The following is an 11,984-nucleotide window of genomic DNA, read 5'->3' as shown; positions in this document are numbered from 1 at the left end:
TATGGCCCAATATTCTCATCTCAGAAGGGCTTCAAGAAATCTTGTCTTGCAGTGACAGAATGAAGAATAGATGTTAGGGCCCATTCTATAAAGTTACAATGTGACCCAAGAGGTTATTACTAAGCATGATGATATGATCATATGTAGCAAGTAGTCTACATGTAGTATCATGATCTAGTGGTATGAGCACATTATTTAGAGCTATGGAAGCAAGTGCTGAAGAACAGAAGGGGAGATATGAGGGCAGGGACAGTTGCTTTATGTTAAAAGCCTTCTTGGAGGCACCTGCATGGCTCAGTAGGTTAGGCGTTGGATTCTTATCAGCTCAGGTCTTGATCTCAGGGTCGTGAGTTTAAGCCCTATGCTGGGCTCCAGGCTGGTGGAGGTCACTTAAAAAAAATTTTTTTTAAAGATTTTATTTATTTATACATGAGCCACACAGTGAGAGGGGAGGGGTGCAGAGACACAAGCAGGCTCCCTGCAGGGAGCCTGATGTGGGACTCAAACCCAGGACTGCAGGATCAGGCCCTGGGCCGAAGGTGGCGCCAAACTGCTGAGCCACCCAGGCTGCCCCTAAAAATTTTTTTTAAATTAAAAAAAAAAAAAAAAGTCTTTCTGTACAATGTGATTTTTTTTGAAAAAATAATTTGTGTGTATTTACCAATTCTCAAAAAGAAAATAAATTCAATGTTTGAGAGGTCTTAAGAGTTGAAGAGACCTGATATTCACTTTCATGAATTCGTCAAGATGAGAAATTTTCTCTGACCTAGGAGGTTGAGTGGCCCTTCCTCTTGCTTCTCTCTCTCCTGCTCATCTACATCAGACCTAGCACACACCTGCTCCCTCCTCACCTTCTTGTTTCCTTGGCACTTCAGCTTCCCCCCCATCAGCTGGGCTCTGGGCTAAATGCTAAAGTGAAGAAGGGGGACCTGCTGACATGCCTACACAGTGGAGGTCACAATGTGGTGGCTGTGATGAGGTCCTTGTTATAACTAGACTGGCATGAAAGACTTCACTGGGTATCAGTCCCTTTGGGAGACCACAGGACACGTGTCACCTCTCCCATCCTCTCAGCCTCCAGCCCAGACCTTGGCAGAGTTCCTTTTAGGAGTTAGCAAGTGGCTGAGGAGGCAAGAGGTGAGGTGTTGGGGGCATCTGGCTCAGTCAGTGGAGCATGTGACTCTTCATCTTGGGGCTGAAAGTTTAAGCTCCATATTGGGTGAAGAGATTACTTATAATATAAAATCCTAAGGGGTCCTTGGGTGGCTCAGTTGGTTAACTGTCTGCCTCTGCCCCAGGTCATGATCTCAGGGTCCTGGGATGGAGTGGGGAGTCGGGAGTCTGCTTCTTCCTTTCCCTCTGCCAATCCCTTGGCTCATGCTCTCTCTCTTTTTTACTATTTTATTTATTCATTCATCACACACACACACACACACACACACACACACACGCAGAGAGAATGAGAGAGAGGCAGAGACATAGGCAGAGGGAGAAGCAGACTCCATGCAGGGAGCCCGACGTGGGACTCGATCCTGGGATCCAGGATCACACCCTAGGCCGAAGGCAGGCGCTAAACTGCTGAGTCAGCCAGGGATCCCCGCTCTCTTTCAATCTCTCTCTCTCTCTCAAATAAATAAACAAAAATCTTAAAGAAAATAATATCTCTTAAAAAAAAACCTTTAAAAATAAATTGATCAATCAAACTAAAAAAAAAAAAAAAGAGGTGAGGTATTGGGAAGAGGTGTGGTGTGAAGGGTTAGGGAGGGATAAGAGCCTCCAGGACAGGGGATACTGAGGATGTCTGTTGGCCCCAGCCTCTTCTCCTTCCTATTACCAGGTGCCAGAGCCAATCTACTATCTGCTGGGGGATGATTGCCAGGGCCAGAGATGAGGGCTCAATACTTGAAGTGGGGTCTGGTAGCTGCCTGTATAGTTACGTTATGGCTGATGATGATGAACTTCCTGGACCAGGAGTTCAAACAGAATGACTTCCCTAAAAAGACAAGAATACAATTATGCCACTGCCCCAGGAACTCTTTCAGAAAGTGTAGGTGTTCGTTTGAGATCCGCAAGTGCTCTGCCTGCCTCCGCGTACGTGGAACGTCTGTCTGGTTTGATGAACGCTTCGAAACGGCTATTGAGCCTGTGCAGAGACCAGAAGATCCCATATCCTCTGATGCTCTGATATTGTGGTTGGTCGGTGCACAGTCTTGGTCTCTGTCCAGTCCCTACTCCCAACCCCATGCCCTGCCCATCTCTCCGTTCATGGCCCCACACTCTAACCTTCTTCCAAAGGTAGTGAGAGTAGGATGAGTCCCTAAGTTCCTCCCTCCCTCCTATGCTTTTTTTTTTTTTTTAAAGAGATTGAGAGAGAGAGAGAGAGAGAAAGCTTGAGGATGAGGGTGAGTGGGAGCAGGGAGGGTGAGTGGGGAGGGTGAGATCAGCAGACTTCATACCAATCCCAGAGCCCGACGTGGCACTCGATCTCATGACCCTGAACCATGACCCTAGCCAAAATCAAGAGTTGTTTGCCTAACCGACTGAGCACACAGGTACCCTACAACCTGTGCTTTTTGAAACTTCAGGGTGTCCAATCAAAGAGGGAGTTTGAGACTCAGAAGCCAATAGAAGAGCCTCCTGGGCAACCACTGGGCTACGTGGAGTCCAGTTGTCGGACCTGTGCAGTGGTTGGAAACTCAAGGTGCCTACGGGGCTCTGGCCATGGATTCAGGATTAACCAAAATGACATGGTCCTCAGGTGGGTGCAGAGTAGGAGGTGGAGACCAAGATGGTCAGGCCAGATCCTCCTCCCCCAAATGTCTACCCTGCTCTCCTTTCCAGGATGAACCAGGCCCCCGTCCAAGGATTTGAGATGGATGTGGGGAACACAACCACCATGCGCATAATGTACCCCGATATGGCTAGCACGCAGAATCCTGGCACCAAATTGCTGCTGCTTCCTCTGAATTCATCTGGTCTAAAGTGGTTTATGGAAGTACTACAGGAACAGAGCTTCAGAAAGCCCATAAACCCTGGGTATGACAGTGAGGGAAGCCATTGTTGGGGGTGATAGTGGGGACTCCAGAGAGATCCTTGCTGAATATTGGGGAATCCCCAAGGCTTACCTAAGCTGCTGTGTTAAATGACTCTGAAACTCCCCCATCCCAAACCCTTTTTAGATTTCAGATAGTCCAGTTTCCTGGTGGAAGTAACACGAGCAAAGACGAGGTAAGGGACCCAGGAGGGAAAAGGGGAAGGAGTCAGGTGATGTGGCTGTGGGCAGCCCCAGGATGGACTACTTTCTTTCATATTTCCTAGGTCTTGGTGATCAGCCTCACCTTTCTTCAGTACATCCAGGATCATTGGCTGCGAAAACGTCATCGTTTTCCATCCTTGGGGTTTGTGGGTCTGTTATATGCCCTGCACACTTGTGACCAGGTAAGACATCTTCTGCAACTCAGATTTTCATCCCCCTGCCAACAATGTTCATTTTCTCAGGGACTTCAGATTGAGTCTAAAGTTTTTTGCCTGGCTTACAAGATCCTCCTTGATACCACTCCCTTCCTCTTCTCTCTCTAAACTCACACACTGGGCTTCTTAGGGTTCTCCAAACATACCAGCTACCTCCTGCTTTCTCATACACTGCTGCTTCTGACTGGAATGCCCTTCTCTTATCTCCCTGGGGAGTCCTCTCTCTACCCCTAATATGATGATGAGCAGCTAGTTGATGCTCTCCTTGCCAGGCTCTGGGATCACACTGTGTGTTCAGAGTGTGTCCTCCCTGGAGGTGAGCTCTGTTCTCCTCCCAGCTCTAAGAGGAAACCTGTCACACTAGATGTTAAATGAGTGCTGAAGGGGGCTTTGGCAGACATGGAGGCAGGACAGGATCCAACCTGCGACCCTGTGGCTCTCTCCTGTCTTATCCTATTTCCCAGGTATCCTTATTTGGTTTTGGGACAGATCAGCTCATGAGGTGGTCCCATTACTGGGATGATAAATATCGGTTCGAGAGTAACATGCACAGTTTCAAAGAAGAGCAGAAGCTCATCCTCCAGCTGCAATGTGAGGGGAAGATTGTTATCTACAGCTGACATGTTTCTGTCCTGTTCAGCCCACTGGAGGCCCCAGGAGGCTGACAGGTAGTCAAGGGGACCACAGAGTGTCAGAGAGGGACTGGGGCTTCAAGTGGACCCTGGATATAGATCAGTCTGCTGCTAAATAAAACTACAGCTTATTTCTCCCATGGGATTCCTGGTGGTATTAAAGGGTTGCATTCTATTCCACTTTCTTACCAGCACACATATCACCATATAACATATATATACATCACCAAAAAATAATCAAATGAAAAAGGGGAACAAACTGTAAAGTTGAGAATAAATCAAATGGATCTAACCATATATCAAATTAATAACATAAGCACCAGGGATCCCTGGGTGGCGCAGCGGTTTGGCGCCTGCCTTTGGCCAGGGGCGCGATCCTGGAGACCCGGGATCGAATCCCACATCAGGCTCCCTGCATGGAGCCTGCTTCTCCCTCTGCCTGTGTCTCTGCCTCTCTGTCTCTCTCTGTGACTATCATGAATAAATAAATAAAATCTTAAAAAAAAATAAAAATAACATAAGCACCAGAGAAAAGAATTATTTCAAGTTCCTTTGGAACTCAGTACACTCTGTATCCTTTGCAGGATATATTCTGTAGGCAAAAAGAACTACAAAGAAATTTTAAACTTCACTCAGTAGATTTATTATAATATCGGTATTATTTTTGAACCTAGACAATCATTATCATGGAATAAAGTAAAATAAGTAATTATATTAACATTATTAGGAACCAAATACAAAGTCAGACATGCATAGTCAAAACTCTGTGACATTTGGACGCCTGGTGGCTCAATGATTGAGCATCTGCCTTCGGCTCAGGGTGTGATCTTGGGATCCAGAATCGAGTCCCACATCGGGCTCCCTGCATGGAGCCTGCTTCTCCCTCTGCCTGTGTCTCTGCCTCTCTCTCACTCTCTCTGTCTCTCATTAATAAATAAATTAAAAATCTTTAAAAAAAAAACTCTGTGACATTAAGTTCAAACTGGAAATATCATTATAAACTCCATTTTTATTTTTTTGTTGTCCCAAAATATACATCACATTTACCATTTTAACCACTTTAAGTGTGCAGTTCAGTGGCATTAAGTACACACACTGTTGTGCAAGCAACACCACCGTGAACTCACAATTTTCCAAATACATTTTCTGCTCTGTCATCTGAACAATCTAAAAAAACCCTAACATACTGGTAGCAATGATCAGTCCTGGAACTCAGATTTGGTTTTCAATACCTCTTTCCCATGAAAAGATTCCAGGTCTGACAGGAAAAGTACACAGGAAATCTAGGCCTCAAAGTTGGGAAGATTTGAACATCAAAAAAAGCAATTGTCATGATGGAATCACAGGGAATATATAAAAAGTCCTGAGTCCATCATGATATTCAGAAATAAAAACAATTCATTGGAGAAGACTATTACATCAACTGGGGAGGGGGAGGCTTTTTTTTTTTTTTTTATAAACAATTTCAAGGTATCCAAATAGCCTCAGTTAATGAGGGTGCTTGGTTGCTGGGTGCACAAAACAAATATCCACTACATTCTACCTCCCTGGCTGCCCAAAAAGTACACACAAACTAACAAAATGCAAATATCCCTCATATGGCCAAGAGCACATGTACCTGCCTCCCCAAGAGCAATGGGGTCTACAGAGTGTCTAGCTTGGAGCCAGAGTCCAAAAACCCCAAAGGTGTGAACAGTACAGCTGCCTACCGTCATGTTTTCCAAATCCTGGACCCACTAGGACATCCTATCAACATATTATTTAGAGAAATAAAAGTTACCTGCTACAAAAATAGAGTCTTAAAAAATTGGTTGCTCCTGGAGAGAGGTTAGAAAAGAACTGGAGGGCAAACTGCTCCTTCTTTTTTACTTAATTTTGTAATCATGTGCAGGCACTAGTTTCATTTTATATAAATGAAACAAAAATCTACAAAACAAAACAAAAAGTTTGGTTGGGTAGAAATTTACTTTTAACCACATCCCAAAGTTTTCCTGTAGACTCTTTTCTCAAGAGGGGCCAGAAGGCTCTTTCTTTCCCCTTTCTGCCTCATGCCTACCAACCCTGTGCTGGCAATAGATGGCTCCCATCTCAGAGAGATGCTCCACACCAGCCTTGGCACATATTCTTCCCATTTTATTCCTATCCCCATTATACTTGATTTCCAAGCCCTTCCTTGTCTGTTGGACCCTGGGCTGAATGCCAAGGCGAAGGCAGTTATCCACAAAGCCTCCATGCAGGAACTCACAATGTGACTTGTGGTGGGGTCCCTGATTCTGGGCTGGCATGAAGAAACCCACTGGGTATCAACCACTTCTCCTCCAGGGAGGCCACAGGATACACCAAGTATTGCCTCTCCCCTCCCTCCTCTCAGCTTCCAGCGGTGCACCCTGTAGAGCTTAGCAGGCGACTATGGAGTCGTGAAGGAGGCTGCCAGGCTGGCGTGGTGCTGGTGAAGTCTGTGACCACAACTTCCTACTTTTCCCAGTGTTTGGTGTCTGAGTCAGCCTGCCATTTGCCCTCTGCATGGGACAGTGAAGCCTTATGGTGGATTTTAGGCTTGTGGGCCGCCTTGATGCTCACCTGTGGCTGATGCTTGTTCTCTTGTCAGGAAGGTCTAACTTGAACGGGCTAGCTCCAAGGACCTGCAATTGTTCTTGGGACCACAGGCACACCCCCTGGAGCCTAGAAATCTGTGCATACACCCAATCAGCTTGAAAACACTTTGAAAGGGCTCTCCAGCCCTCTCTTCTACCAAGATGTTCTGTGACACTTTCTCATCCAGTGGCCAGTGAGCCTCTTCTGGACATTGCAAGTGTTTGTCTATGTCCAGGCTCTATCTTCCCTGGAGAAGAGGTCTTCTTTTCAGTGTTCGTTGTAAAGCTTCATGACACACAGGTTTAGTATTTGCCAAGTGAATGAAAAGCTGGATTAGGGGCAGGGACAGCAATCAACTCATTTTCTCCACAAGGTTACTATATTTGGAGTTGGGCAGACAAGAGGTGGGCCCCATATAGGGAAAGGAGTTACATCCACCCCAGCACGATTTGTTGAGCCACAACGCTATGGCAGAAGGCAAGGTAATCATATAGCTAGAATGTGGGACTAATTTTGGACAGCAACAAGCCTTAGACTTTTGGATCTGCCAGGTGGGGCTGGAATACTCAGATCTAGGAGAGATTATGACAGGATACCAAGATATGAGGTACAAGAGTGATGTATGGATTATCAGGCACTGGATAAAAGCCTTCCCCGATTCCATCACCTCAACAACTGGCAATAATTAAGGAAGAATCAAAATCGAATATGAATTCTCATCCCCTCCCTGCCTCCACACAGAAGCCCCTGTGCTGAGAACAGAGCAGCCACTCTGTTGGGGACACAATGCACAGCCTCTAGTGGAGAACTGTAACTCTCCTCTGACCCCTGACCCATTCCTCTTTTTACCTGCAAGCCCTCCCACCAGTGTCATGCTTCAGGCCTCAAGAAGGCATATAAAGAGCCAGTGGGATTGGTTAACAAAGGACCAAGAAAGAGGTCACAATGTCCACACTGTGACAGGCTACTGATATAAACCAATTAGTTGGGACCCATGGCACCAGGGAGCACAGCCCTACCTTGTCTGGAAGAGTCTCCCTTCTCAGCCTCACCTCCACTGGGGTCTAGGCAAACCCTGGTCCCAGCAGGTGTAGGCGGAAGAAATTCCAGGGCCCCAAGTTGAGACCCCATGTTCTTCTTGCTCCCTTGGCTACTTCCTAAGTGTAGCAAGCAGAGCTGAGCTTGTACTCCTTCCCCATGGTGCTGGAGGATCACACAGGGGATGTTACTGCTTGTAGCATGCTGATAGACCCTCCTTCTTCATGCTCCCTGACTTTGCCTCCTGCCCCTGCTTCTTCCTGTCCCCCACCTCTGCACCCTGACTCCACTTTTCAGGATCTAGTGTTAGCACAGGGCTCAGCTGCTCCCTTCCCCTGCCCTGAGGAGCGAACAGGTGGTTAGCAGGTCAGGAGATAGGAGGTGAGGTATTGCGGGGTGGGGGTGGGGGTACATAACACAGGAATGTGTCATGTGTCCTAAGACCAAACAATTAAACAACCAGCTGGCTGAAAAGGGACCTGTTTTATGTGCTGAGAGGAGGCCTGCATGCAGTCTTTGGCTGGGGGTTGCCTTGTTGCTTTTGTGGGTGACGTATCCCCACTTCCACAGGAACATCTGGAAGTTCTGCTGCTGGCCCAGAGCCCCAGAGGCTCTGAGGTTGCTCACCATGGTGCCACATCTGCATAGCCTGCTTTCACCAGCAGGCTGTCTGCCTGATTTGACCAGTGCTTCCAGATGGGCCCCGAAGCTCCTTATGAAGTTGGAGACCATCTCCAGAGTTCCTGGGCTCTGAGCTACACCACCTCCCTGACTCCTTTCTCTGCTCCAATAGCCTCCTTTGTGTTAGAACATGGGGGTCAAGCAGTAAGTGGTCTGTGCTCTTCTCTGTAGGCCCTGATGCTAGGAGACCAAATCCAGTGCCAGCCAGCCAAGGAGGAACTATTTCAGCTGACCCCAGGCCACAGCAAAACCCTGAGACCATGCCGGTCCTGTGCTATATACAGTGAGGAACTTAGGTAATGTGAAATCGTGTTGTGGCATGGGACATCCACTGAGGAGCACCACACCGTGCTCTGGTGGGGGCAGGAGGGTGAGGGTGGTGAACAGTGCCAGCCTGTGAGCCCCAGTGCCTTCCTGACTTCCTTTCCTATCTCTGCAGAATAAACCAGGTCTCATTTTTAGGTTCAGGGAACAAGGGCAACAAACAGAACTTACTTGTACATAGTGCACCTGAGAATACCCATGACCTGGTAAGAATATCCACGTGCTGCTGGCGTTGCTGAAGCCTCCATATGCAGTATGGACTGTGGTGGTCTTGAGCCAAGGTGGAAAAGGGCATCTTTTATCAGGTGGTGTGGCTGGTGGAGGCCCCAGGCCTGGAGCAGACAGCCCTTAGCTTTTTGGTGTTGTTACCTTGCTGTCACTCTGCTGCGATTGCACGCTCCCCAAACCCCTCACTAATGTACAACCAGTTTTTCCTTCTCGACCTCATGCTAGGCAGCTTTTCTGCCTTCAAGCTGCTGCTAATTCCAAGCAGGGAAGCAGATGAATCAAGGTGATTCGGTTGTGCTCTGATGATTGTTGCTCTAACACACAAAGTAGGGAGACTGGTTGAGAGAATGGGGTGCCGCACCCACCAGACCCAGGCACTCCCTAGGAACAAGAACATTGCCCAGACCCTGGCTAAGCTCTACTACTCTCACGACTTTCTGGCCTGTACCAGCCTCTAGCAAACAGACAAGGAGAAGGTTGAAGAGAAGGGAAAGATTTTGTGAAAGGAACCCTCTGCGCTCAGCTCTAACCTTTCCCCTCAGGGTTCTGGTGATTAACTTTACTGTCCTCAAGTACATCCACGAGACCTAGCTGGTCAGGGACATTTCCTAACCACTGATTTGCTGTGGCATGAGATGAGGAAAAGGAAAGGAAACTCTGGCCTGATGCTCTTAGGCAAGGTTCAGTCCTGCCTGGAAGATCCACACTCTCCTCTAAGCTAGAGAATCAGAGGATGGGACAGAATATAATGAGCCAAGTCCTGTTTGTCTTTGAGAACTCCCAGCACAGAAAAGGCCAGGTGAGGCTTCTGAGTCACAGGGAACCTCGCTAGGGTCTAGCATCTCTCGGGCCCCAGGCCTAGTTCTGGGGGCTTCTAAACTGTGATGTTTTACTAAGCATCTGTTGCTGAGTCCCAAGCCATGAGTTTTTAGAATAAAGCTTCCGCAGTGGTGAACAGCCCCCTGTCTGCTCTGTGTGATGTGATGAAATACAAGGGGCCTGGGCCCTGAGTAAGTAGGTTTGCGGGAGTCGGGTGCTATTCTTAAACCCCTACATTCTTAACTAGGCCTTAGCTCCATCCTCAGGCTTAGGAAAAGGAATTCCAGGTTACACCTGAAGGGCCAGAGGAAGGCCAAGCCCAGCTTCTTTAAAGAAAATTGTTCTTCTAGGCTTCGAGAAAGTTGCCAACAATAAGTTTTAAGGTGGCGAATGGGGTTCAGTCCAGGGTGCCTCCACCAGGGTCAGTCCCTAAGTGACAAATTCTGCCATTGGCCATCCTCTCTACTGGCTTGACACACAGTTGGACTACAGGGGACCAGAGCTGGTCGCAGCTGGTATGCCCAGGAAGGGACGCCAAGGGCATTCACCCAGAGCAGAAGGGGACTGAGGCCAGATGGAGTGTTTGAACTCCAGAAACTGACTAGCCTAAGGTCAACTCAATGTTTTCGAAGCCCCAGAAGTTATTTTAAGTCAAGAACATATGATGGTTCCTCATTATCCATGAGTTCAAATCTATATTCCAGGGCCCTCTATAATTTCCCTCCCTACGCATCCAACCTGAGCCCCAGCATGCTTTGCCACAGGCTGACTGATCTTCCCAGCATGCTTAGCAACCCCGCCCAACTCCTCCATCCTTCAAGGGCCAGCTCATGCCTTCCTTCCTCAGTCTCCAGAATTTCTACACACTTCTAGTCAGCACACAGAGCTGTCTGTGTGACTCATTGATAAGTGTTCTTGTCAACTGGACTCCAGCTCCCCGTGGATAGCGGCTTTGTCTTGTTGCATCGGTCATAAGCCTTCTCTGTCAGAATGCAGGCAGATGACAAATTCATGCTACCTGACAGGAATCTTTAGCAAATTCTTCCTTCACAGATGCCCTGATGTGCTACTGTTGCCCAGTGACACGAGTGAAGCCAGCAGCAGAGAACAAATGTGGAGACATGGGGTTTATTGTTGGAGGGGAGGAGAAAGATTAGGTGAGGTGCTGGGGTAATACATTCTAGACAAGAGGCAGTAGATGCCCCTGGGCCAGAGCAAAACTCCTGCCAGTGACTCTCGGTAACAGGTGGGTGTGGCTTGCCTCATTCCTACGTGAGTCAGGGCCTTCCCCAGCCTTGTGGGTTTCCTTTCCTCTCTCTGGGCCATGACAGCCATTCATCTGTTCATGTATCCCCAGGTTGGCCCGGATCCTGCCCCGGCTGTGGCTGCTACCTGGAGATGGCCTGGATAGTGCTGGGGCTGGGGCACAGCAAAGCTGGCCCTGGGGATGTCAGACTTTGAGTCAGGGACTCGTCCAGCTTGCGGGTCTCGGCCTCCAGGACAGTGGCTTCAGGGGCCTGGGCCACGGCCAGCAGTGAGTGGGAGAGGCTGTGGTGCAGGCCCGCTAGCTCACGGCTAGTCTGCACCGAGCGAGCAATGTAGTCCTGCCTCTGCTTCCGCTCCAAGGCCAGCTGGCCCCGCAGCATGGCCACCTGGGGGGCAGAAAACCAAGAGGGAAAGGGTAAGTGCCCCAAAGCTGCCCCATGCCCTCCTGCTCTGCTCCCCGGGCTCTTGTGAGGGAGTACCTGAATCAACTACCACACACAAATCTCATGATCAGCACTATGGTATTTGGGGCAAGGGTCCTTGGGAATCATGGGAATTCCAGTGATTCTCAACCTTGGCTGCATAGGAGACTCGAATAGGGACCTTAAGAACAAGAGCAACGGGATCTCTGGGTGGCGCAGCGGTTTGGCGCCTGCCTTTGGCCCAGGGCGCGATCCTGGAGACCTGGGATCGAGTCCCACATCGGGCTCCCGGTGCATGGAGCCTGCTTCTCCCTCTGCCTGTGTCTCTGCCTGTCTCTCTCTCTCTATGTGACTATCATAAATAAATAAATTTAAAAATTTTTTTTTAAAAAAAGAACAAGAGCAACAACAAAATACTCATGTACTTCATTGATGGATCATTTATGTAATAAAATGCGAGGATTTTAACTGTATATTTTGGTGAGTTTGATAATGTTCATACCCATGT

The 11,984-nt window shown here is 48.3% G+C and overlaps 2 protein-coding genes across 14 annotated transcripts in view; one reads left to right on the top strand and one right to left on the bottom strand.

Moving 5' to 3' along the window:
• The first annotated feature begins 983 nt into the window (after positions 1–983).
• Positions 984–4,243, top strand: LOC140618385 (CMP-N-acetylneuraminate-beta-galactosamide-alpha-2,3-sialyltransferase 2-like). 2 transcript variants are annotated; one of them, XM_072800751.1, is made up of 7 exons: positions 1,029–1,137; positions 1,838–2,196; positions 2,586–2,758; positions 2,842–3,036; positions 3,180–3,228; positions 3,319–3,438; positions 3,936–4,243. In XM_072800751.1, exons 2-7 carry the CDS (start codon positions 1,888–1,890, stop codon positions 4,089–4,091), a joined length of 1,002 nt encoding a protein of 333 aa, XP_072656852.1. In that variant the 5' UTR covers positions 1,029–1,137; positions 1,838–1,887; the 3' UTR covers positions 4,092–4,243. The 2 variants fall into 2 exon arrangements, with proteins under 2 accessions (XP_072656853.1, XP_072656852.1); XM_072800752.1 differs by lacking the exon at positions 1,838–2,196 and having other exon boundaries at positions 984–1,137.
• A 6,657-nt stretch (positions 4,244–10,900) lies between these two features.
• Positions 10,901–11,984, bottom strand: part of CEP250 (centrosomal protein 250) — a 49,886-nt gene continuing 48,802 nt past the window's right edge. For all 12 annotated transcript variants that reach the window (XM_072800738.1, XM_072800736.1, XM_072800742.1 and 9 more), the window contains one exon: positions 10,901–11,440. In XM_072800738.1, coding sequence (XP_072656839.1) covers positions 11,177–11,440 — 264 coding nt within the window. In that variant the 3' untranslated portion in view covers positions 10,901–11,176. The remainder of the gene's footprint in view (positions 11,441–11,984) is intronic.

The sequence above is a fragment of the Canis lupus genome, chromosome 26 (genome assembly GCF_048164855.1).
Source record: "Canis lupus baileyi chromosome 26, mCanLup2.hap1, whole genome shotgun sequence".
Taxonomy (NCBI): Eukaryota; Metazoa; Chordata; class Mammalia; order Carnivora; family Canidae; genus Canis; species Canis lupus.
The sequence above is the reverse complement of the archived record's forward strand: the minus strand, read 5'-3'. Positions and strand labels throughout refer to the sequence as shown.